A 21,943-nucleotide genomic window follows, 5' to 3' on the forward strand; every position below is an offset into this window, starting at 1 on the left:
TGGGGGGGGCGGGGCGGACACAGGAGGAGTGAAGAATTGGGGCCATTACTGTAGTCAGTCTAATACACTCACCAGCATCAGTTTTAGTGAGTTGCCTAATATGTCATTGCTTGGATAGCCCTCATTTAACCTGCTCTGTAAGGTTGCACAGTTAGACTAGCATTTCCAAACTATATTTCAAGGAATTGTAAATCTTTCAAGGGTTTTGACATGCACACATACAAGAACGAAGGTTGAGTATGGAAATAAATTTGGTAAGTGTTGCGTTAAATGAAGAAAAATAAATTTCCTTGCTGCAGGACTTATAAGAGCCTTTACATGTAGTGTGCATTATGAACTTCCAAAAGTCTGAGGAGTTGCTCAAACTTAGCAGGCCATGGGATTGTTTTTCAAGAAGCCTCTCTTGGTACAGGTTCTCGTGGCTCTCACTCTGGACTTTGAGCATCTGGATTAGGTTTTGTGATTATAAACAGAGCTCTAATGAACCTGGAGGGCTCATTGCCGGAAGAGACACAGATGGCTGGGGGTGGGCGACAGTTGTGTTTGGAGTAAGGGAGTTTCTAAAGGCTGCACTCAGGATGTTGGGGACGATGGGGACCACAAGTCAGCACTAACCTGGCTACTTTCTCTCAGCAGGTGCCTTAGGATCTCCCAATGGGGTGGCTTGGCTCTGAGCTCATGTTCCCTGTGAGCTGCCTGATCCTAGTATGGGTGGCAGGCTCTGGTAAGTCACCACCTCTCATTCATTCATTCAGCAAACATTATTGACTATTTACTTGCCAGCCCCCTGAATAATCAGTGAACAAAACAAAGATCCATGGCCTTAAAGAGACTACATTGTAATGTGAGGAGAGAGCTAGTGACAAATGGTCCTAATTATAAGTAAATTCTAAAGAAGATGATGGAAAAAGAGAATACAGAACAAAATAGGAGGATTGGGAAAGCTGGATGGAGCAGAGGATTGCGATTTAAAATATGTGCTCAAGGAAGTCCTCATCAAGTGGCAGATGACTGAGCAAAGACTTGGAGGAAGTGGGAGCCATGCAGGTATCTGGGGGAGGAGGATCTCAGGAGGCCCCGGCCGAGAGCCTGGCTGGAGCATTGGAGGAACTGAAGGAGGCTGGTGTGGTGCAGGCTGTGAGCAGGAGGAGGGAAAAGATGAAGTCAGCGAGGTGACAGGGTAACCAAGTGAAAAAGGAACTTGCAGGGTTTGAGCAAAGAAGAGACATGACCTGTTACATTAAGAAGGACTCCTGGTGTAAGTACAGGGTTGGAAGCTGGGAGGACAGAGAGGAGATGCTCAGTGAGCTGAGTGGCTTGGCCTAGCAGAGGAGATGAGAGGGTGTCGGCCTCTGGATCTGTCTGGGAGGTAGATTTGAAGACAGATTGGAATTGAGGTGAGAGAGAGAGGTGTTAAGGATGACTCTGAGATTTCTGACCTGAGCTGCCGGGAAGGACAATGGTTGTCATTTCTGAGATGCAGAGGAATCAGGAGTTGGTTTGGAGATAAGTTTGAGATATTTATTAGATATCTAAGACTCTCCATAATGTAGTAAGTCCATAATCCAGCGAACAAATGCAAATTGATGGTGCGCATGATGAGGCTGGTGCTGGGCACTGGAGCAAGAACGTGCCTGTTGGTCAGGTGCTGGGTGGTCTGGAGCGAGGGCAGTGGAGCGCAGATGATTTAGCAGACCCGATAGATACCCTGCCAGGTTCAAATGGCAGCTCCGCCACTGACTGGCTGGAAGAAGTATCCCAGCTCCTCGTCCAGCCCTTCTATATTGGCCAGACCCAACAGGAACCCAGAGAACGAGGGCATCCGTGTGACAAGACCGTGGGGGTCAGCCTCTGAGTGCAGAGAATAGGTGGGGGTGGGAGCAGGCCCAAGGATGACAGCGCCTCCCCACTCACACTGCTGTGGAGCAGACGCCCGTTGTCACATATTTTCCCTTTGATTTGGCCAAAGGCAAGTAGTTGAACTGCATAAATAAAGGTGCATTTGACGCATCCCCTCTGATGGACACTGCACCCCACCTTCAACAATCACCCCAGTGCGACCTGGGAAGCTGCAGGGGCCCTGGTTCTGGCCCAGCTCTGTGAAGACTGGCACACGGCCGTGCCTGGGACTCTGGTTTCCTTGTTTTGTGATGGGCCCCTTGGTCCTTGGTTTGGGCTGGTTTCCCACTTTTCCTGGGGGTGCCTGTCCCTCTTGCTTGTTGGGCTTTGGCTGCTCAGAGCATTTCTGTGTCTCTCCAGGGAGCGTTAAAGTCCTGCATCAGCCCACCTGTTTCTCTGACTACTACAGCACCTCCACCTGTGAGTGGAAGATGGCCAGGCCCACCAACTGCAGCGCCGAGCTCCGTCTGTCCTATCAACTGAATTTTACGAACTCTGAGTAAGCCTGTGCGAGAGCGCGGAGGTTGGCGAGGTGGGCCCTGGGAGTTTGCCTGGTCCAGGTGGTGCTCCAGAGTGTAAGGAGGTTAATGTGGTCCACCGTGGCTTCCTGGGCATGGGGGAGTGTGAGTAAGACACACTGAGTGTGTCACGATGTTCCAAGTGCACTGTGGTATGTGGATGTGGGTGGAGTCTTGGACTAGACTGGTCGTTCTTAAACATGTTTAGTCTCCGGACTCTTTAGCATGCTTAAAAATTAAAAAAGCTTTTGTCTAAGTAGTTTATAGCTATCTACAGAAAATTTGAATCTCAGCAGCACACGTGCCCACATTCAACAGGACATCACAGCAGTGGCATCGTCACACGTCATATAACCTGGAAAACTGTACTCCGTGCTTGTCAGAGACAGAGTGAAATGGCAAACAATGTCTTAGTATGATTATGAAAATAATTTGACCTAGCGGACCCTTGGACCACACTTTGAGACTCAGTGGGCTAGACCATTGTCTGGGGGTACAGTGTTAGCAGTAGAATTCACCATGGAACATAGAGTACATTGATCCCTGTAGTTCACTGGAATAATCCATGTACTGTTACAGGTGGTGCCCAGGACATGATCAGTACACAAGGCACACAGTTCCGGGCCTCACTGGAATATACAGCACACGGGAATGTAGGGTACACTGACAGAGGTGGTATTCCACCATATACTAAGGGGGCTGGGCTGTGCTTCTGTATGTGGTACATGCACCTAGACCAGAGACCACAAGCTATGGCCCATGAGCCACGTTGGGCCCACCACCTGTTCCTGTAAATAAAGTTTTATTTGCACACAGCCATGCCCATCCATTTACATATTGTATTTGGCTGGCTGCTTTTGTGCTATGTCAGTAGAGCTGTATATTTGGGACAGAAACAGCATAATCCTCAAAGCGCCAAATATTTACTATCTAGCCCTTTATAGAAAAGGGCTGTCCCCTGGCCTAGCTCTTGAGATGCGTGCAGGGTTGGCTGTTTTTGGTGGCACATTAGGATAATTCTGTGGTACACAAGGAGTGTGCCAATAGGCAGCATTCCAGGGCATGCCACAGGCTTCTGGACACCAGGATAAGCTGTGCCCTCAGAGGTGTGCCGGGACATACGCATGTGTTGTTACAAATTCTTTAATGCCACGGGTTCTCCCCTTTCACTGGCTTTTAAGGATGAGCCAGGTCCTGGGACCAAGGCTGCGGCGAGGGGCATATAGAGTCCAGCGTGGGTGTGGTGAGGGCCTATGGCTGGCAGGGAAGGCAGTCCGAGTCCTCGTCCCCACCATACTCGGGGCGTCCAGCCCCCAAGTCTCCAGATGTGGTCCTGGAGGCAGGACGACCAGGAAACTGGAAGAGTATGTGGTTCCTTGAGGCATGTCTGGGGGACACCTGTGGGTCACAAGACCCGCCTAACGCAGCACTGTGTCTGCAGAAGTCACACATGTGTCGCCGAGAACAGGGAAAGTGCCGTGTGTGTGTGTGACATGCCAATGGATGTGGTCTTTGCGGACATCTACCAGCTGGACCTGTGGGCTGGGAAGCAGCTGCTGTGGAGTGGCTCCTTCATGCCCGGCGAGCATGGTGAGTGGGGCGGGGCTGCGGGCGTCTGCACAGCCAGCTGGGCTCTGGGGCCAGAGGGGCAGGCTCTCTTTGGGAGGGGCCCCAAGTAGCCTCGTACCTTTTCCCAAACTTGATGGGATTCTTGCCCCTTTCTGGGTTTCAGTCCTTCCATCTATGAAATGGGGTTGGGTTCAGCAGTACATCAGGCCCCCTTCAGCTCAGATATTTCAAGCCCCTGAATTTAAGTGCCCCAACTGGGGTGTCGAGTTCAGGCATGTTTTGAAGGGAGACATGCTTGCTACAGATCAAAGACTTAAACTGGGAACCATTCTTGCTGCCTCTGTTGACTGCTCAGCTGCAGTTCTTCAGACTGTCTAGACCTTGGAAGCCGACCTTATCCTGGTACCCAGAGTCCCCGCAGGCATTCCCTATGAGCTGGCTGGGGTGTAGTTACAGGAGTTTAAAATATTGTTTATTGCTGTGTGACCTTAGGTAAGTCACATTACCTCTGAGCCTCAGTTTCCATAAGAGAGTTATTCCCCATTTTTGCAATTGAATAAATTGTAGTACAGAGAAGGCAAGTAACCTACCTATGGTCATACAGTTACTAAACAGCAGAGGTCGTCTGTCACGGGTCTCTCACAGAGCTCACAGCCTGCACCACTCCATCAGCAGTTTCTGAAAGGGCCTGCTGGTCATCGGGGGGTTATGGAAATTGACCCATGAACACCCTCATGAATTAAAATAATTCTTACATGTATATATTGATTTTAATGCGTATTTTATACTTGTGATCTCAGTGATATGATTGCTTGAAAAGAGACTGACTTTTTAAACATATAAATCAAAAAGAGAAGAAAAATACTCTGTAAATAATATAGGACACAGATGTGGCCCAAAGTGTGAAGGACAAAAGTGAAAAAGCCGAAGTTTGGCTTATTTTGTCTTATATGTTTTGCATTAATTGTAGAAAGGTAGTTAATAACCCCTATAGTGCTAAGTAGAATTGTAGCAACATTAGAATGAGTATTATGATTCTCTGTATGAGTCTGACTCTACGTGCTATGTTACAAATGTGTACGGAGGTGATGTCAACTAAAAATCTCAAGGGCCCATGATCTGTGGGCCAGACAAGCCCTCACCAGATTCTGCTTCTCCGCAGTGAAACCCAGAGCCCCCGAAAACCTCACAGTTCACAACAGCACCTCCCACACGTGGCAGCTGACTTGGAGTGACCCGTACCCTTCTGACAGTTACCTGTCCTCCGGGCTCTTCTACCAGGTCAACATTTCAAATAAGGATGACCCCACAGATGTGAGTGGGCGCCGCAGGGGTTCTGCACCACCTCTTGGGACTCACGGGTGGAGACTCAGGCCCCAGGGTGGAAGATGGGGAGGATGGTTGGGCTGACAGCAACCCTGGGGACCTAGAGTTCCAGCTTCTGCCCTGACTCTGTGCTGGGCCGGTCCCTCCACCCGTCAAGCCCTGAAGCTCTGTGTGCAGAGAAGGAGAGTTATTTCTGGGCCCTGCTTCTCATCTGTAAGGGAAGGCTCTGAGCCATGTCTGTTTCCCAGAGGACAGGACATTGGAATTTTCGGCGGTACCTCAGCAACACAGTTAAATGACTGAGCCCCACAGTGCGATAGTCACTGTGAGTCAGCTCCCTCCCAGTCCTGACCGGTCCAGGAAGGTGTCTCAACTGAGCTGCCAGGCTTACTAATCCTTCTTTTGACAGAGATTGGAGGCTGCAGTCTTAGAGCTTTCCCCCAGAAAACAAGTTCAGCCATTATTTAACGCTGCCGCTAGGTTCTCACTGCATTTACTTTTATGTGACACTCACGGCATCTGATACTTGCTTTCCAATCACAGCTTTGATAACGGGCTCCTTTTTAAATACGTTTATTGACATTTTTAAAAGGGAGAGCCGATTCATAGGAAGCTATCAAGTAACTATTAGCAGGAGCTGTACACAGTGATGGCTTGGCCCCCCTCTATTTTAGTTGCAGGTGAGGGTGGAGGTCACTTCTTGCCACCCAAAATTCCCCTCAAAATTCCCATCGGAAGGACATCTGAATACCATGGGCCTCGGTGTCCCAGAGAACTGAGTTCCAGTACTTGCCCTGCCGCTTGTCTGCTGCTTGATCTTGAGTATGTTGCTTAACCTCCTTGTGCTTCAGTTTCCTGATCTGTAACATGAGAGTAACAAGATTACCACCCCCTAGGGCTGTTGTAAGCATGAACTGTGTGATATAGACAAGCTCCCATGCTTGGCACTAAGAGTGTCGTAAACATCCTCGTCCTTTACTCCTGAGTGCCATAGGCCTTAGAAATCCCCGTCTGCCTTGTCCTCCCTCGCCTTGGTCTGTAACTCACTTGATCACAGCTGTCGAGGGCCTGTGCTGAGCCATGCCTTGTGTCCTGGACTCAGGCTGGCCTGGCCTCAGCCACCAGGGCGCAGGCCCCCAGACACATGAAGCTTTCATGTCAGCTTCTGTTGTTGCTGCTTCTCTTCCTGGCCAAGCCAGGGAGGTAGTGGGTATTGATTTATACCTCTCAGGTGTGGTTTCTCCCTTGGCCCTGGGCCAGGATGTGGGGCAGGAGCTGGAATGGGGCACACATGGCGTGAAGCTCAGAGAGCAGCTGGGGAAAGGGAGGTTGCACAAATGCCAAGGAAGGGAGTGGGTTCAGCTTTGTCCGTAAGTCTTCCTGTGCTCTGCACCTGTGCAAGGCTCAGTTGAGCGTATAACTTGGAGGAGAGAGAAGGGTATGGCCTAAAGGGTCCAAAGAAATGTATTTATTTGCTTATCGTGGCTGGACCCAGGTTCTAGGACTCTGTCCACCTCTTGGCCTGTCTTTATTTTGCGCTGTTTTCGCTTTTAGGCAGCCTCTTCCCTTCTATAGTGGCTGACATGCCCACTCGCAGCTCCAGGCCTACGACCCAAAGCTGCAATGGGAAAAGTTTCTCTACCCAGATAGTCCCAATAAAAGTCCTGGGGCTCCATTGCTTGGGTTGGATAGCAATTCAGTTGCCACTGGAGTGCCAGTCTCTGAACTTGTCGCAGGCTGTGGGCAGGAGAGAGGGTGCCGGTGAGTCACAGCCCCACCTCTGGAGCTGCAGGTGGGGTCAGTTCCACCCAAGCTGGATGGGCTGAGAATGAGGAAGGGGTGGCTTACCACAGGAGACTCTGGGGAAGGGGAAGCCGGGACTGGGCTGGCTGAAATGCAGCCAGGGTTAGAACCTGGCACCAAACTCCAGCCAGTGGATAGAACTGGTCACCGTGCCTTGGCAATGGCTGAGTGGTCATACAGATGCTCAGGGCTGCCCCAGGCCTCAGAATTGAGGTCCAGCTTGGTTGTGGGTGGGGGACAGAGGCCACTGAGAAACCCCTCCCCCATGTCTTTCTTCCCAAGGTCAAAGCTGGGCCTGAAGAAATCCACTCATTAGTATTGGCCAGAGCTGGTCACATACTCTCTAACCAGTCACAGGCTGGGAATGGGATGGCCACAATTTGTTTGGACCAGTGAAGATTAACCCTGGAGCCACAGACAGAGCCTTACCTGCCCTGAGCCTTGGGTACTTGACCCCAGTGGCGTAGGTGCCGGATGGGTGTCCAGCTGTGTTTGCTACAGCACTGCAGGCACCAGCTATGGCTCAAACTGGGTGGGATCAATTCCAAGCAGATATTAAAGCTTGCCATGGGATTTTGGGAACGTAGCTACTCTTGGTCCTGGATGTTTTCGGGACAAGGTTCCATAATGGAGGTAGCATTTTGGCCTGGGCATTGAAGGACAAATAGGAATTTTTCAGATAGGGAAGGAAGTCTAGGGTAGGCCAGAAGGAGGGAACTACATGAACAGAGGTTTGGAAATATGAAGAGGCTTGGGGATGAAGGCGTGTGTGCGGTAAAAAGGCAGAAAATGAGGCCGCAAGTCTGTTCAGGGTCATGAAAGCCATGCTCGCAATCACCATGGTTACCATTTCTTGTGTACCTACTATGTGCCACAAACAACATATATTATCATGAATGGTTGGGAAAACCCTGTAGATGGGAAAGTATTTGTCTCTCCATTTTAGATGAGGAAACTGAGGCTGGAGAGGTAGCATGACTTGCCCGGGGTCCCACAGCTGGAAGGGTGGAGCTAAGGTTTGGAGCCAGAATTTGAACTCCAGAGGCTGTGCTGTTTTTTCTCCTCTGGATTTTCCTCTCAGAGGTGGTCTCCCGAACACCTGGTCTTTCTGTTTAAAACAAACCAACCTGAGTAGTTCCCTGGAAGCTCTGATTTCTCTTTTATGTCTTAGTAGAACATTTCCCAATCCTCACTCCTCCCCAGGATATTATGTTCCTTTGGTGAACTAGATCCAACTGTTGCTTCCGGCTTACACATGTTTAGAAAGAAAGGAAGAGCGCCCTCCTCTCCCAACCCTGGTCTCCTCCTGCAGCTCCATCCCGTCCTCGGCTCCACTGGACAGCTCCAGCTGCTGTCCAGCTTCTCCAGCTACCCGTTAGGGCTTTGCCAGCCCCCCACCTCCACCCTGCTCACTTCACACCGGATCGTTTTCCCCAACACACTTCCAACCCACAGGCAGAGGCAGAGCCGCCAGCAACCCAGAAGGGGCTGCAGGGGCCTGAGGAGGAGGGAGAGCTGCAAGGGGGTGCGCCCCACAGGGAGAAGCCCGGGCAGAGGGTTTGAGCTGTTCACTTGCTGTCAGAATTGATCTTGAACACAGACTTTATTTTATTTTTTTTTAAGTTTTTTTTTATTATTAATAAAACTAATATTTATATGAAGTAAAAAATTCAAATGATAGGAAAGGACTTAGAATGGAAATGTGTTTTTGTCTGACCGCAACCTCCAGTTCCTCTTCCAGAGGTGGACCGCTGTTCCCATCTCTTGCCAGGAGAGAAGGGAGGCCAGACTGGAGTGGGCAGAGGGCCTGGAGGCCTGCCTGTCCTTCTGGAGTTTACACCTGTGCAAACAAACATGTGTGTTCACTTATCACCATATTTGTTTTCCATTGCTACATACTAATGTCACCACAATCACAGCTTCTTTAAACAGCACACATTTACTGTGCCATAATTTCTGGGGGTCAGGAGTCCGGGTGTGGCTCTGCTAGTCCCCCGCAGTGATCAAGGAGTCTGCCAGGGCTGTGGTTTCATCTGAGGTTGACTAGGGAAGGATCACTTCCCAGTCCTTGTGATGTTGGCAACATTCAGTTTCTTGTGGGCTGAGAGCCTCAGGTTCTTGCTGGCCCTTGGCGGGAGGCCACCCTTCGTTCCTTCCCTCGTGGCCTTCTCAAAGCCAGAAAGGGAGAATGAGCGGGTGTCCTAGCAAGTCGGGGTTACAGTCTTACATGATATAATCACATGTGTAGTTCCTACATACCCATTACCTTTGCTGCATTCTGTCAGTTAGAAACAAGTCACAGGTCCTGCCCACACTCTAGAAAAGGGGATCACATAGGGATATGACATAATGTGGGGGTCCTGGGGCCTCTCAGTCTGTCTGCCACCATCACTGTGCCTTCCCCCCACTCCCATTTTTAACACAAAAGGCAACAGATAGGACATACCAGTCATCGTCTTACCTTTTCCACTTAGCAGCTTCTGGAAGTCCCCTCTCAGTGGGTGCTAGGCTGGGTGGGCTGAGATTCGAGGCTAATGAGTTTGGGCTTGACTGTGGAGGCTCTTAGAGAGCGCTCGAAGGAGAGAGAAGGACACAGTGACTGTGCTTCAGAAAGATCACTCTCGTGTTCCCTGCATGCCAGGCCCTATCCTAAGTGCTTACCTGCACTAACCCGTTTAATACTCACAGCAACCCTAGGAGGGAGTTTATTATTGCCATTTTGCAGAAGAGGACATCAAGGTCCAGAGAACTTACGTTACTTACCTAAGGTCACACAGCCAAAAGTGACAGTAGGGAACTCTCAATTTACAGATGAAAGTAAAACTCAGAAAGGTTAACCGTCGCCTCATGTCATCTGGCTAACCAGTCGGGTTAGGAGGGCAGGGTGAGGGCCAGTTCCCTGACCCATCTCACTTGACTCTGGTCACAGTTAAGGAAGTGGCAAACAAAGGCTTGAATTGGAGGAATGACCAAATAAATACCCAGGAAGGTGGCTCTTAAACACTGTGGAGTTAGCTAAGGATGGCAGCCAAAGTGGCAGCTGACACTGCCCTGGCCCCCAGCTGGTGCACTAACATCTTCCTTTCTTCTATCAGTTCAAAATCTATAACGTGACCTACGTGGAACCCAACCTTCGCTTTCCAGCCAGGGCCCTAAAGTCTGGGGTCTCCTACAGCGCACGGGTGAGGGCCTTGGCTCAGAACTACAATAGCACCTGGAGTGAGTGGAGCCAGAACGTCAGTTGGTATAACTGTGAGTATCTATCATGAGTCCTGAGCACTTAGAATGTCTGCTCCCCACTTTTATTCTGTAGCCAGATACTTCCCCTGGATGAGCATCCGGGTTTCCATTTCATAGGATGCCTCGCTGCAGGTAACAGAGTACAAACTGACATGGTATACTGCCAGGGTAGGTAGGCTGGGCTGCAGCAACAGATAAGCCCACGAGGTCTGTGGTTTAACACTGTAAAAATGTATTTCTTCCTTGTGTAAAAGACCAATATGAACTTTTCTGGTTGTGGATGGTTTTCCTTTCTTCCATCATTCTCTAGGACAAAGATTATAAACCTTTTTATATTGTGGATCCCTTTGGCAGTCCGGTGAAATCTGTGGACCCCATCTCAGAATATTTCATTTCATTTATTTATTTTGATTTTTTAAAAAATTATTTTATTAGTTTCAGGTATATAGTACATTGGTTAGACATTTATAGAGTTTATAAAATGATCCCTCTAATTGCTCTTTCTCTCCTCTGGCTCTCCACCTAGCCCTTACGTTAATGCTGACTGCATTCCCTATGCCGTGCTCCCCACCCCCGCGACCATCCATCAACTACTAATTTGTACTTCTTTAACCCTTCACCACATTCTCCCAGCCCCCTAACGCCCTCCCCTCTGTCTGTCATCAGGTTGTCCTCTATATTTGTGAGTCTGTTTTTGATTAGTTTGTGTTATTTTGTGCCTTAGATTCCGCATATAAATGAAATCATATGATATTTATCTTTCTCTGACTTATTTCACTCAGCATGATAATCTCTAGGTCCATCCATGTCATTGCAAATGGTAGGATTTCATTTTTCTTTTTAGTGGCTGAGTAATATTCAGAATATTTTTAAATGTATAAAATAGAATACATAGGATTACAAGGGAAACTAATTTTATTGAAATGCAATTACAAAGATATTTTTAAGTGCACTTACCTAGGAATATATGCTTTTTTATTAACACGTTAAAAACGATGTGGTTATTATAAATACTATAATTTCAAAGTAGATGAACATAAATGATATTTCATGACATGGCAGCTGTAATGTGATATGAGAATAGCTGTGATTCCTGTTGGGAACGGAGTGACTGATACTGCTCTAATTGTGGTCTGCTCCCTCCACTCCTGATGGGAGGAAATGCCAGATGTCAGAAGTTAGTGAAGATAGAGATGTCATTTCTTTCCCAGACCCCTGTTTTCTATCTGCAACCTCGTTGGAGGTCTGTGGATCTGGAGTTAAGAATCTCTGAGGGCCCTGCCATTCTCTGCATCCAGCCAGCAGAAGGGGAATGAGAGCTGGGAGACCACACCTTCTTAAAAGCCTTAGCCCGAAAGTGACACACATGATTTACTCTCAAGTTCTATGGGTGAAACTGGTCATATGGCCAGGGGTTCTGGGAAATGTAGTCCTTCACTTGGTAGCTGCATCCCCAAAACAGCTCTTTGCAACTTTATCACACATGGCTTTTGCAATAGAAATATTGAGTTATGTCACATGAAATGAAGTCTTACAAGTAGACCTTACCATTGTACAGAGCTCAGTGATGTTACCCCACAGGCTTGTCTTCTTTCCCTCTGCATGGTGGTGTTTTATCCTTGGACTTGTCACCTCAGGGCCTCAAGTTGGCTGCTGCATGTGTCCTCAGACTCCAAGGACCAAAGGGAATGAAAGGCCACCACCAGGGAATGCACCTTGTGCATCTCTCTCTTTTATCAGGAAGCAAAAAATTTTTCCAGAAACTTCCCTAGAAGACTTCCTTTGCCATCTCATTGGCCAGGACTGTCACTTGGCCTCTTCGAACTGCAATGGAAGCTGGAAACTCAAATGTCTGGGAAGGGGACTAGAACAATCATCATTGGCTGAAATCTCAGGGTGGGCACATTGCTACCTGGCAAAGAAGAAAGGGACATAGGGTAGGGGAGGCCGCCTCAGGCATCGTCTAGAGTAGGGAGGAGTAGGAGCTATTATGAACATTCAGTGAAAGAAAGATTCTTCAAAGTGCTGGGCACAGTGGTGATTGGCAGGTACCTGACCCCGCCCACTATGTATCCTTCTCAGCATTGCTCACCTCGTTCCACGGATGTCTCTTTGCCCATCTGTCTCCCACACTGGGCTGTGAGCTCTGTAGGTCGTATCTACTCTGTGACTCCAGTGTCTAGAACAGGGCCAGGCACACAATACGTCCTTGAGAAAGTTTTGTCAAATTGATTTGATTCTGCCATTGACCTGGGGAAGGGAAGGGGAAGGAAGAGAAACAGCTAGTATGGAACATATACAGTGTGCTGGACACTCATTCATTTTTTCCACAATTTTTTTTTGAGCTTCTGCTCTGTTCCTGACCCTGTCCTAGACACTGCGGTGTCAGCAGCGAGCAAAATAGACAGAAATCCCTGCGCTTGTAGAACTGGCATTCTGGAGGGGGGAGACAGAAGATAAACAAGTAAATAAAATAAGTCAGATAGATTTAGATCCAGATGGCAGTAAGTCTGGGTAGAAAATAAAGCAGGATAAGGTGATGGAGTGACGGAAGGAGCAATGGTAGAGAGGGTGCTGGGGAAAAGTCTTTGGAGCAGGTGACAGTAAAGTGAATGAGGAAGAGGAGCCAGCTGTGCGAAGATGATAGCAAATGCTTATGGACATGCAAACACTGAGTGCGGTGTATATTAAATTGTGTGGTCCTCACATCAACCCTCCTTGATAAGTACTGTTATCAACCTCATTGTACAGATGAGAAAACAGAGGCACAGAGAGGGTGAGGGGTGGGGCCTGGGTCACCAGCAGGGATTTGACAGAGTCAGGCTTTGAACTTAGGTAGTCCAGGTCCAGAGTCACTGCCCTTGACCTCTATGCGTCAGGAAAAAGAGAACAGCAAGTTTAAGGTCCTGAGGTGGCACTGAGCTTTGGAGGGGATGGTGAGGAGGCCAGAGTGGCAAGGGCTCAGTGTGTAAGGAGGAGGATAAGAGGGAGGGGGTGGGAGGGCTTGGTGGTGGCCAGGTCATGCAGGGCCTGGGAGGACACTTTCTTGAAGCCTCGGTCTCCAGCTCTGGGCAGCAGAGACCAGACTGTACCCACCATGATGAAGGCTCACGGCTTCCCTCCTACTTCCAGACTATGATTGGCCCTGGGAGCAGCACCTCCCGCTTGCTGTCGGCATCTCCTGCATTCTCATCCTGGTCATCTCTCTGTCCTGTTATTTCAGCATCATCAGGTGAGTCCTGAACCAATCCATCTGGGATATGAAGTAGGCGGGACTCTCCCCTCTCATCTGTCAGCCTGCAAGGTCTTGTTCAACAATAAGTATTTATTGAGCAGCTACTATGTGCAAGGCATTGAGGCAACAGCTGAAACAAGGCCAAGGACCCTGTGCTCCTTGTGGGGAGACAGATGTCAGGTCAACAGATAAGCACACTGTTTTCCATAGTGATCAATGCACTGAAAGGAATATACCAGGGCAAAAGGGAGAAATGTCCCAGGGTGCTGTTTTAGCTGGGGAGGCTCAGGCAGGCCCCTCTGAGGAGGTGATAGTTGAGCTAGGACCCGACCAGGAGAAATGAGCTGGCCAGGGTAGAGCTGGGGGAAAGGCCTTCCTCTGGCAAAGGGAGATGGATCATGCCTAGGGTATGGTCCAGACACTTGGGGGCATGGTGGCAGTAGACAGAGGCATTCTAGACGATTGCCTTACAGAGTTAGGGCACCTGGGTTTGGATCCTGGCCTGGGCTCTTGGTAGCTACGTCACTGTCAGCCTCGGGTCTCCTGTGCAGGCTGAGATATGGTGAGTACATATTGTATCAGTCCCGAAAGTCCTAAGAGAGCCCAGTGGGTTGGGATATGGGGGAGTAGAAGGAGCCTGATTTGTAGTGAGTTCGAACCTTAGGAATCATGGTGCCTCAGAGCCTCAGTCCTCCCATCTCTGAAGTGGGACTAGCGAGCCCTACCTCGTCATGTAAGGATTAGCAGGGGCTAAGGATTGACATGAATGAGTGTCTTGCACTTTGCTGGGCACACAATAAGTATGCAGGGAATGCAGATTTACCTCTCCACGTCTTGTCACTGATGCCTCTGAGCCACCCTGGCACCCTGGGCCGGTCTTTTTCCCTTCTCTGAAACTCAGTTTCCCCATCCTTGTCCTTCCCAGACCCGCTCACTGTGTTCCAGCACTCCAGCCTCCTTGTTCATTGAACATACCAAATAAGTGTTCTCTGAGCTCTGGACTCGCCGTGTCCCTTACCTGGGAAGCTCATTTCCCGGGCATCGCCAGGACTCGCCCCTCTTCCACCTTCAGTTGCCACTCAGCAGTCACCTCCTCAGGGAGGCCTTCCTGGGTCACATTCTCCATTCCTCTCTATTCTCTTTTCATCATTATTTTTATTCATGGCACTTATTGCCATGAATTATAATGATGTCGTGTAATCATTTCTGTGGCTCTTCCTCTTCTAGAAGGTCAGTTCTGCAAGGGCAGGGCTTTTGTCTGTCTTATTCACTGTCGTGTCCCCGAGGCCTGGCACAGTGAGTAGTATGTAGTAGCTGCTCAATAGAGACCTGTCGACTGACTGACTGGAGTAGGCACAGGCTAATCCGGGGTGATCTGAGGACCCTCCCACTCAGAGCTGACACTCTATGGCTCCAGGTTGACCCAGGAAGAGAGAAGGAATCTGTTTCTTCCCTCAGCTTCTCGGGCTAACCCAGGCTTCTCCCTGGCACCTTGCTCTCAGCCGCTCCATGGAGGGGGTTGTCAGTAGGAAACCCCATCATCCTCTCTCTGCAGCTTGAATCTCTCCTACTTCCCTGGGGCTTATTCCCACTGAGAACAGTGGTGGCGAGTCAGGAACTCTGTCCCGGTAGCAGAATGCTGGAGCGTGAATCTGGCTCTTCTGCTTCCAGCTGTCACTTTACCTCTGGGCCTCAGTCTGCTCATCTGTGAATGGGCTGGCAGTGGTATCTGTCCCACCAGCTGAGGGTGAGACATCCAAAACCAATCAATACGGTCTCTGGCTCCTAATAGGTATTGGTGACTAGGATCATTTCCATGGGAGGAGCATCAACCTGTTAATGATTCAGAGAGCAACACCTTTTCTTGTTTCTTTTTCAGGATTAAGAAACAGTGGTGGGACCAAATTCCCAACCCAGCCCACAGCCCCGTCATGGCTATTGTCATCCAGGAGTCTCAGGTAGGAGAGCGGGTTGGTTCGGGCGTTTTGGACTACATGTATCAGGAAACAGAACTCAAGATGTCTGGGATGTTAAGGTTATTCATTGGCTTTTGGAATTGCCCGTGAGAAGTCAGGGAGGTTTCGGGATAGTTCGATTCAGCAGCTCAACATGTCGTTCGGAGCCCAGGCTTCCCCTCCCCTCTGCTTTCATAGCTACTCTTTTAGCCTGAGTTAGGTTCTTCTTGGGTTGGTCTCAATGTTTTTTCCCCTCCCTTGGGAGGAGATGATCCCTGAGGTCATCTGCATGTCATCTCCTGAGGAAGTACCAGGGCAAGAGGCCAAAAGGAGAAGGGAGAGGGGGACATGCTTTTAGTATTTTCCTCTTATGGGCATAAAACTGCCCCCAAAGCAACCAGCAAATCTTTTCTCAGTTCCCACTGGCCTGAACTTTATGACACGCTCTGTTCACCTGTAAGGAGTGGGAAAACTGTGAGACAGCCACACGGCCACCCCGAGCTGGGGCGGGGCCAGCTTCCCCAGTGCAATGGCCATGTGGCTTTTGCCTGAGCAATAATCAGGTTCTCTAGGAAGGAGGGAGTTGGGGATACAGGTCCTGTCCACAACAGAAGGCCCCAGTGTCCTCAGTTTTCCAGGGACCCTGTGGCAGGCTCTGTAGTCCAGTGGTGCTGGATCTGAGCCCTGGCCCTGCCACTGACCTGCAGAGTGGACTTGAGCAAGTGGCTTAACTTCTCTGAGCCTCAGTTTCCTCATGTGGGTTTTAGCAGTGTTTACCTAACAGCTAACGTTATATGAACCAATACACGGAAAGGGTACATTACAGGGTCCTGCACTTAGTAAGTGTCATTTATAGGTCAGTTAGCTTTCGCTATGTAATGAATCATCCCAAAACTTAGACAGTTGAAACAATAGCCATTTCTTTAGCTCTCGCTTCTGCGGGTCTGCAGTTTGAACTTCGCTCAGCTGTGGGGGTGGAAAGATCTTGGGCTGGGCTGGGCTGGGCAGGTCTTCTCTGAGCTGGCTTGTCCCCAGTGGCCTCACTCACAGCTCTGGCAGTTGGCTGACTGTCACCTGGGGCAACAGAGGTAACTAAGCCACATGTCTCTCATCCTCCAGCAGGCCGGCCCAGTTGGCACAGTTGGCACAGTGTCCCACCACATTCTATTGGTCAAAGCAAATCACATGGCCAGGCCAGATTCAAGGGATGAGAGGAGCTGCAGAGTGCTGTGGTCATTTTTGCCATCAGCCAGAGCAACTTATTTTATTTTTATTTATTCTTATTTATACCTATGGCACCTGGTCTTCCTAGGTGGTCTCCCATCCAAGTACTAACCAGGCCCGACGCTGCTTAGCTTCCGAGATCAGACATCGGACTTGTTCAGGGTGGCATGGCCGTAGACCCAGAGTGACTTAATGTTAGGGGAGTCTCAGTAATTCCCAGGGGACTGAGGCTCAGAGAGCTAAAGGGACCTGATCCGACCTCAGACCTGAGCGACATCAAGGCTTACAGTTTCCCGCAGCAGATGCTTAGTGGGCGTTGCCGTGTGCCAGGCTGGGCTGGAAAGCCTCTCTGCTCTGTCTCAATGGCTGTCTCTGTGTTTCAGGTGTCACTGTGGGGGAAGCCGTCCCAAGGGCAGGAACCAGCCAACTGCCCGTATGTATATGAACTTAGATCACAGCCTACATGGATGTGGAAGGGGGTGGACTTGGCGCGGTGGGGCCCATCGTGAGAGTGTCTCCCTTCTCTCCCTTGGCATTTAGCACTTTTCCCATGACGTTGGGCTTCAGGGCTGGGAGAGGAGGAGTGGTCTGAGTAGGTGGGGTGCTGACCGAGCCTCCTGAGTTTCACTGAGAGCGAAATAGGCCCGTGCTGAACCCTCCTAGGAGCAAACAGGCTGGCCTGAACAAGGCTGGTAGAGGCGACAACCAGGGCAGTGGTTCCAGTTGTTAAAATGCCGGCATGATTGCATACTGGTTGGCAAATACACTGTTCTAAACCCTTGAGTGTGCCGCCATCGCACGGGCCTTCTTAGCTTCTCCCTCAGGGCTTCCTGGGCCTCCCACAATCCAGTTTATACTTGACACCGCAGGGGGCTCCAGGACACTACTGGAGCCCTCAGAGCCCACGGCCATTCTAATTGCTATGTTTTGATCAATATTTTAAATACCATAATTCTTGACAAAGACTTTTCCTTACTCAGTCAGCTGAGTTTGTATTAGGCACCAGGTTACGTGCTGAGCTCCCGATATCTCAGAGTAAGACACAGACTCTGTCTTCAAGGAGATCCCAGGCCAGTAGTGGGTAGACTGATAGATTATTGATTATAAAGTTAGGAAGCATGTCAGCAGTCAGTAGAGCAGGGTGACTTCAAGCTGGGCCTTGAAGGATGAATAGGAGATTTTCTAGTGGAGAAACTGAACCCTGACCAAACTTTGCATTGATTTCGCAGACACTGGAAGACTTGTCTTACTAAGCTCTTGCCCTGTTTATTGGAGCATGGCATAGAAAAGGATGACAGTTCCTGCAAGGCTGCCAGAAACGGGCCTCTCCAGGGTCCTGGGAAATCAGCATGGCTCCCCGTGGAGGTCAGCAAGACGGTCCTCTGGCCAGAATGCCCCAGCGTGGTGAAGTGTGTGGAGCTGTTTGAGGCCCAGGTGGAGAGTGAGGAGGAGGAAGTGGAGGAAGATAAAGAGAGCTTCTGCCCATCACCTGAGAGCAGTGGGTGCAGCTTCCAGGAGGGGAGGGAGGACATTGCGGCCCGGCTGACAGAGAGTCTGTTCCTGGACCTTCTTGGGGGTGAGAATGGGGGATTTTGCCCACAGGGCTTGGGGGAGTCCCGCCTTCTTCCACCTTCAGAAAGCAGAAGTGCTCAGATGCCCCAGGCTGAGTTCCCAAGTGCAGAGCCCCAGGAGGCGTTGTTCCAGGGCCAGGAGCAGCCTTTTAACTCAGAGTCAAACCCTCCAGCTGCTCTGACGCAGAGCCCTGACTGCCCGGCTTTCGCAGAGATGCCCGCCGTTATCGCGGACAACCCTGCCTACCGCAGCTTCAGCAGCTTCCTGAGCCAGTCCTCAGGTCCCGGAGAGCTTGACTCAGACCTACAGCTGGTGGAATGCCTGGGGGAAGGGGACCCCAACATCCCCTCTGCCCCCCAGCTCTCTGAGCCACCCACTGTGCTCCAGCCCAAGCCAGAAACCTGGGAGCAGGTCCTCCGCCAGAGCGTCCTCCAGCACAGGGCAGCTGCCGCCCCGCCCTCGGCCCCCACCAGTGGCTACCGGGAGTTCATGCACGCAGTGAAGCAGGGCAGCGCCCAGGGCAGGGGCGTGGCAGGCTTCAGCCCTCCTGGAGAAGCTGGGTACAAGGCCTTCTCCACCCTACTTGCCAGCAGTGCCATCTCCTCGGAGACATCTGGGGTTGAGGCCAGCAGTGGGGAGGGGGGCTACCGGCCCTTCCAGAGCCTCTCTTCTGATTGCCCTGAGGTCCCTACCCCTGTCCCTCTGTTCACCTTTGGACTGGACACGGAGCTACCTCATAGTCCTCAGAACCCACTTCTCCCAAGCAGCTCCCCAGAGTGCCTCATTCTGGAGCCAGTGGCAAAGGGAGAGGACAGCCAGAAGCCCCCGCTCTCCCTAGAGCAAGCCACAGACCCCCTCAGGGATGACCTGGGCAGTGGCATTGTCTACTCTGCCCTCACCTGCCACCTGTGCGGCCACCTGAAGCAGTGTCATGGCCAGGAGGAGCATGGCAAGGCCCACGTTGTGGCCAGCCCCTGCTGCGGCTGCTGTTGTGGAGACAGGTCCTCACCCCCGCTGAGCCCCCTGAGGAACTCGAACCCCTTGCCAGATGGGGTTCCACCGGAGGTCAGCCTCCCTTTAGCCTCCCTGGCACCCTTGGGTGTCTCAGAGGAGGGTAAGCCCTCCCTGTTCTTCCAGCCTCCCCACAGCAATGCTCAAAACTCAAGTCAGACCCCCAAAGTGCTGGCTATGCTCTCCACAGGGCCCATATGTATGAGCGCTTCCTAGGTACGGGCCCTCTTGTTGCTGAGGTCTGCAGGTGAGGACTGAGTCTCACCCATGCCTGCCAAATGCCTCCCACCTGGCAGGCAGCCAGGCTGGCACATTTAGAAAAGACTTGGAGAACCCTGGTATGAAGTTGTGATGTTGTCTGATACTGGGTCTACAGAGACTGGACCCCCCAGTTCCCGACATTGACCCGGGCTCAGAACATCCCATTGGAGTGGAGGGTGCTGGGCAGCCGTGCCCAGAGCAGGCACCGACAGGGATTGGGAGGTTCCTGGGCAGCTCGGCTTGTGAATGAGTCATTGGCCATTTTATCAGTCCGCAGCTTCTCTAGCATACTGTCCCTGTCATGCCCACCCAAGGCATGTTTTGTCCACGTAGTCACCCTGTTGCCTATGTCTTGCCCAGTCCTTGGTTTAGCTGCTGCCATGTCACTGGATTAGATGCTGAGCCTAGAAACCAACCAAGCCAACGGGAATGCCTTGGGAGGCCTCGGGAAATTGAGGTCCTAAAAGAATGGTTGTTTGCCCAGAAGTGCCCACTGATTGAACAGAGCTTCATTAGGATCTGGGCTGTGGGGGGATGCTTAAAGAGCAAGTGAGGATAATAGAGAAGCACGTGAACAATTGTGATTACCAGGCAGTGACAATTTGCTGTCAGGTTCCTACACCACTGTAAGGCTGAGGGCTCCTGTTAAGCAGGGGATCCCCATGATAAACACATCCAGCTACCTTGGGGCCAATCTGTGCCCCCCATGGACACCGCCGCTGGCAGCCACAGAGAGACCAGAGGGCGAGGTTCACGCCTGTGACCAGCTGAGCGGGGCGTTCCAGACGCCGATGCCGGACGCATTCAGCCCGCATGTTGGCCCAGACCTCAGGCTCAGCGGTGCTTGTTTGTGTGCGTGTCAAAGATTGTTTTAAACCTGGTATTTGTGTTTGCCGAGGAGGGTGGAATGGGAGGGGGTGGAGTTTTATATAAATAAAGGTTCTTTATCTTTTTATTTTCTCACTTATTAAACAAACATACTGCTAGGCACTGTTGTGAGTAACTTGCTGTTTCTGTTTGGATTCCCCCAAGACAGGGATTCAAGTGTAATTAGTTGGTTTAGGAGGTGATTCTGGGAACCCCTGTGTGAGGAGGTGGGCAGTGAGGCAGGGAAGGGCAGGAGGCAACGAAGGGTGTTATCAGCGTCAGCATGGGCAGCCGCCACTTCACCCCCCGGGGCGCTTTGCAATGCCGTGCACAACATATGCCAGAGGTGTGTGCAAAGGTGGGGAGGTGGGTTGTTTGTCCACCAATCTTCATCTGTTATTGGTGGAGGGCGGCTTCCAGGGGCATGCAGCAGCTGCTACACTTTGCCAAGGTCACACAGCTAGTTAGTGGCAGGCCTGTAGCTGAACCTAGGCAGTGACCCTGACACCTGGGCTCTCCGTCAGTGGTCTGTCTCGATATCCAGGCACACAGTGTGATGGAGTGAGCCTCTGATTACAGGCAGGGGATCTTAAGCTTGTAGGCCTGTGTTCACTCTATGTCTTCAAATAGATGCCCTGTCACACTTGCAAAATGAGGGGCTTGGCTGTTTGAAGTTCTTTCCTGCTCTGGCATTTTACACAATGTGCAAGAAGTGTTGAAGAGCCCATGACCTCACATGCAGCTTGCTGTTTGTTAGAAGCGCATCCCTTGTGCTGAGCACAAATCTATCCCTTTAGCTGTCTGAATCACCCCCCCCACACACACAGTTTACAGATGGGGAGACAAGGGACTTGTCAAGGTCAACAGTGAAAGGCAAAGCCTGAACTAGTCCTCTGGACTTGGTGCCTCCTGAGAGCTTTTATAAGAAAATACAGAATATAACTAGGGCCAAGCAATATGCTAAGTGCTGTCTATGTTGGCTCTAGTAGGCAGGTTCAGTTAGTATTCTGATTTTACAGATGAGGAAGCAGGCCCAGAGCGGTTGAGGTTTAGCTTAGGGCTATGTAGCCAGGAAGTCCTGGAGTCAGGATTTGAACCCAAGTCTGACCACAGAGCTCCCAGCCATCATGGAATGCACAGTACGGCACCTATTTGAGTATTAGTTCTAATCCTCTTTGAGCACTGTCAGAAAAAATCACATTTCAAAGTTAAGCAGCGAACAGAGAAAATACATTTTTGTGAGTGGTGGAGAGGCATTTGGGTTGGAAGTTCAACAGAAGTGAGGCCCGAGTAGTCTCTCTTTAGGATCTTATGAGTTGACCCGAGTTGATAGCTGAGGCTCATATTAAAGAATTGGCTGGGCTTGGGGAAGCTAGAATGAAGAACTAGACGGAGACACTTCCCACCAGCCTCCCAGGCTCAGGGAAGCTGGAGAAAGCCACTGTTCTTGCTTTCCCAACCCC

The 21,943-nt window shown here is 50.6% G+C and overlaps 1 protein-coding gene and 1 pseudogene across 5 annotated transcripts in view; one reads left to right on the plus strand and one right to left on the minus strand.

Moving 5' to 3' along the window:
- The window catches only part of IL4R (interleukin 4 receptor), a 39,748-nt gene extending 19,145 nt beyond the window's left edge, over positions 1-20,603 (plus strand). The window contains exons 3-11 of one of the 5 annotated variants that reach the window (XM_016136779.2): positions 634-724; positions 2,260-2,398; positions 3,859-4,007; positions 5,149-5,300; positions 10,211-10,367; positions 13,488-13,587; positions 15,470-15,548; positions 17,153-17,202; positions 17,999-20,603. In XM_016136779.2, the coding sequence (XP_015992265.2) occupies positions 655-724; positions 2,260-2,398; positions 3,859-4,007; positions 5,149-5,300; positions 10,211-10,367; positions 13,488-13,587; positions 15,470-15,548; positions 17,153-17,202; positions 17,999-19,568 (2,466 nt within the window). In that variant the 5' untranslated portion in view covers positions 634-654 and the 3' untranslated portion in view covers positions 19,569-20,603. The other 4 variants (XM_016136778.2, XM_016136777.2, XM_016136780.2 and 1 more) reach the window with 4 other exon arrangements.
- On the minus strand, positions 16,833-16,948 carry LOC118607628 (annotated as a pseudogene).
- Positions 20,604-21,943: the final 1,340 nt, after the last annotated feature.

This window comes from Rousettus aegyptiacus, unplaced genomic scaffold (assembly GCF_014176215.1).
Source record: "Rousettus aegyptiacus isolate mRouAeg1 unplaced genomic scaffold, mRouAeg1.p scaffold_m13_p_8, whole genome shotgun sequence".
In the NCBI taxonomy this organism is placed as follows: domain Eukaryota; kingdom Metazoa; phylum Chordata; class Mammalia; order Chiroptera; family Pteropodidae; genus Rousettus; species Rousettus aegyptiacus.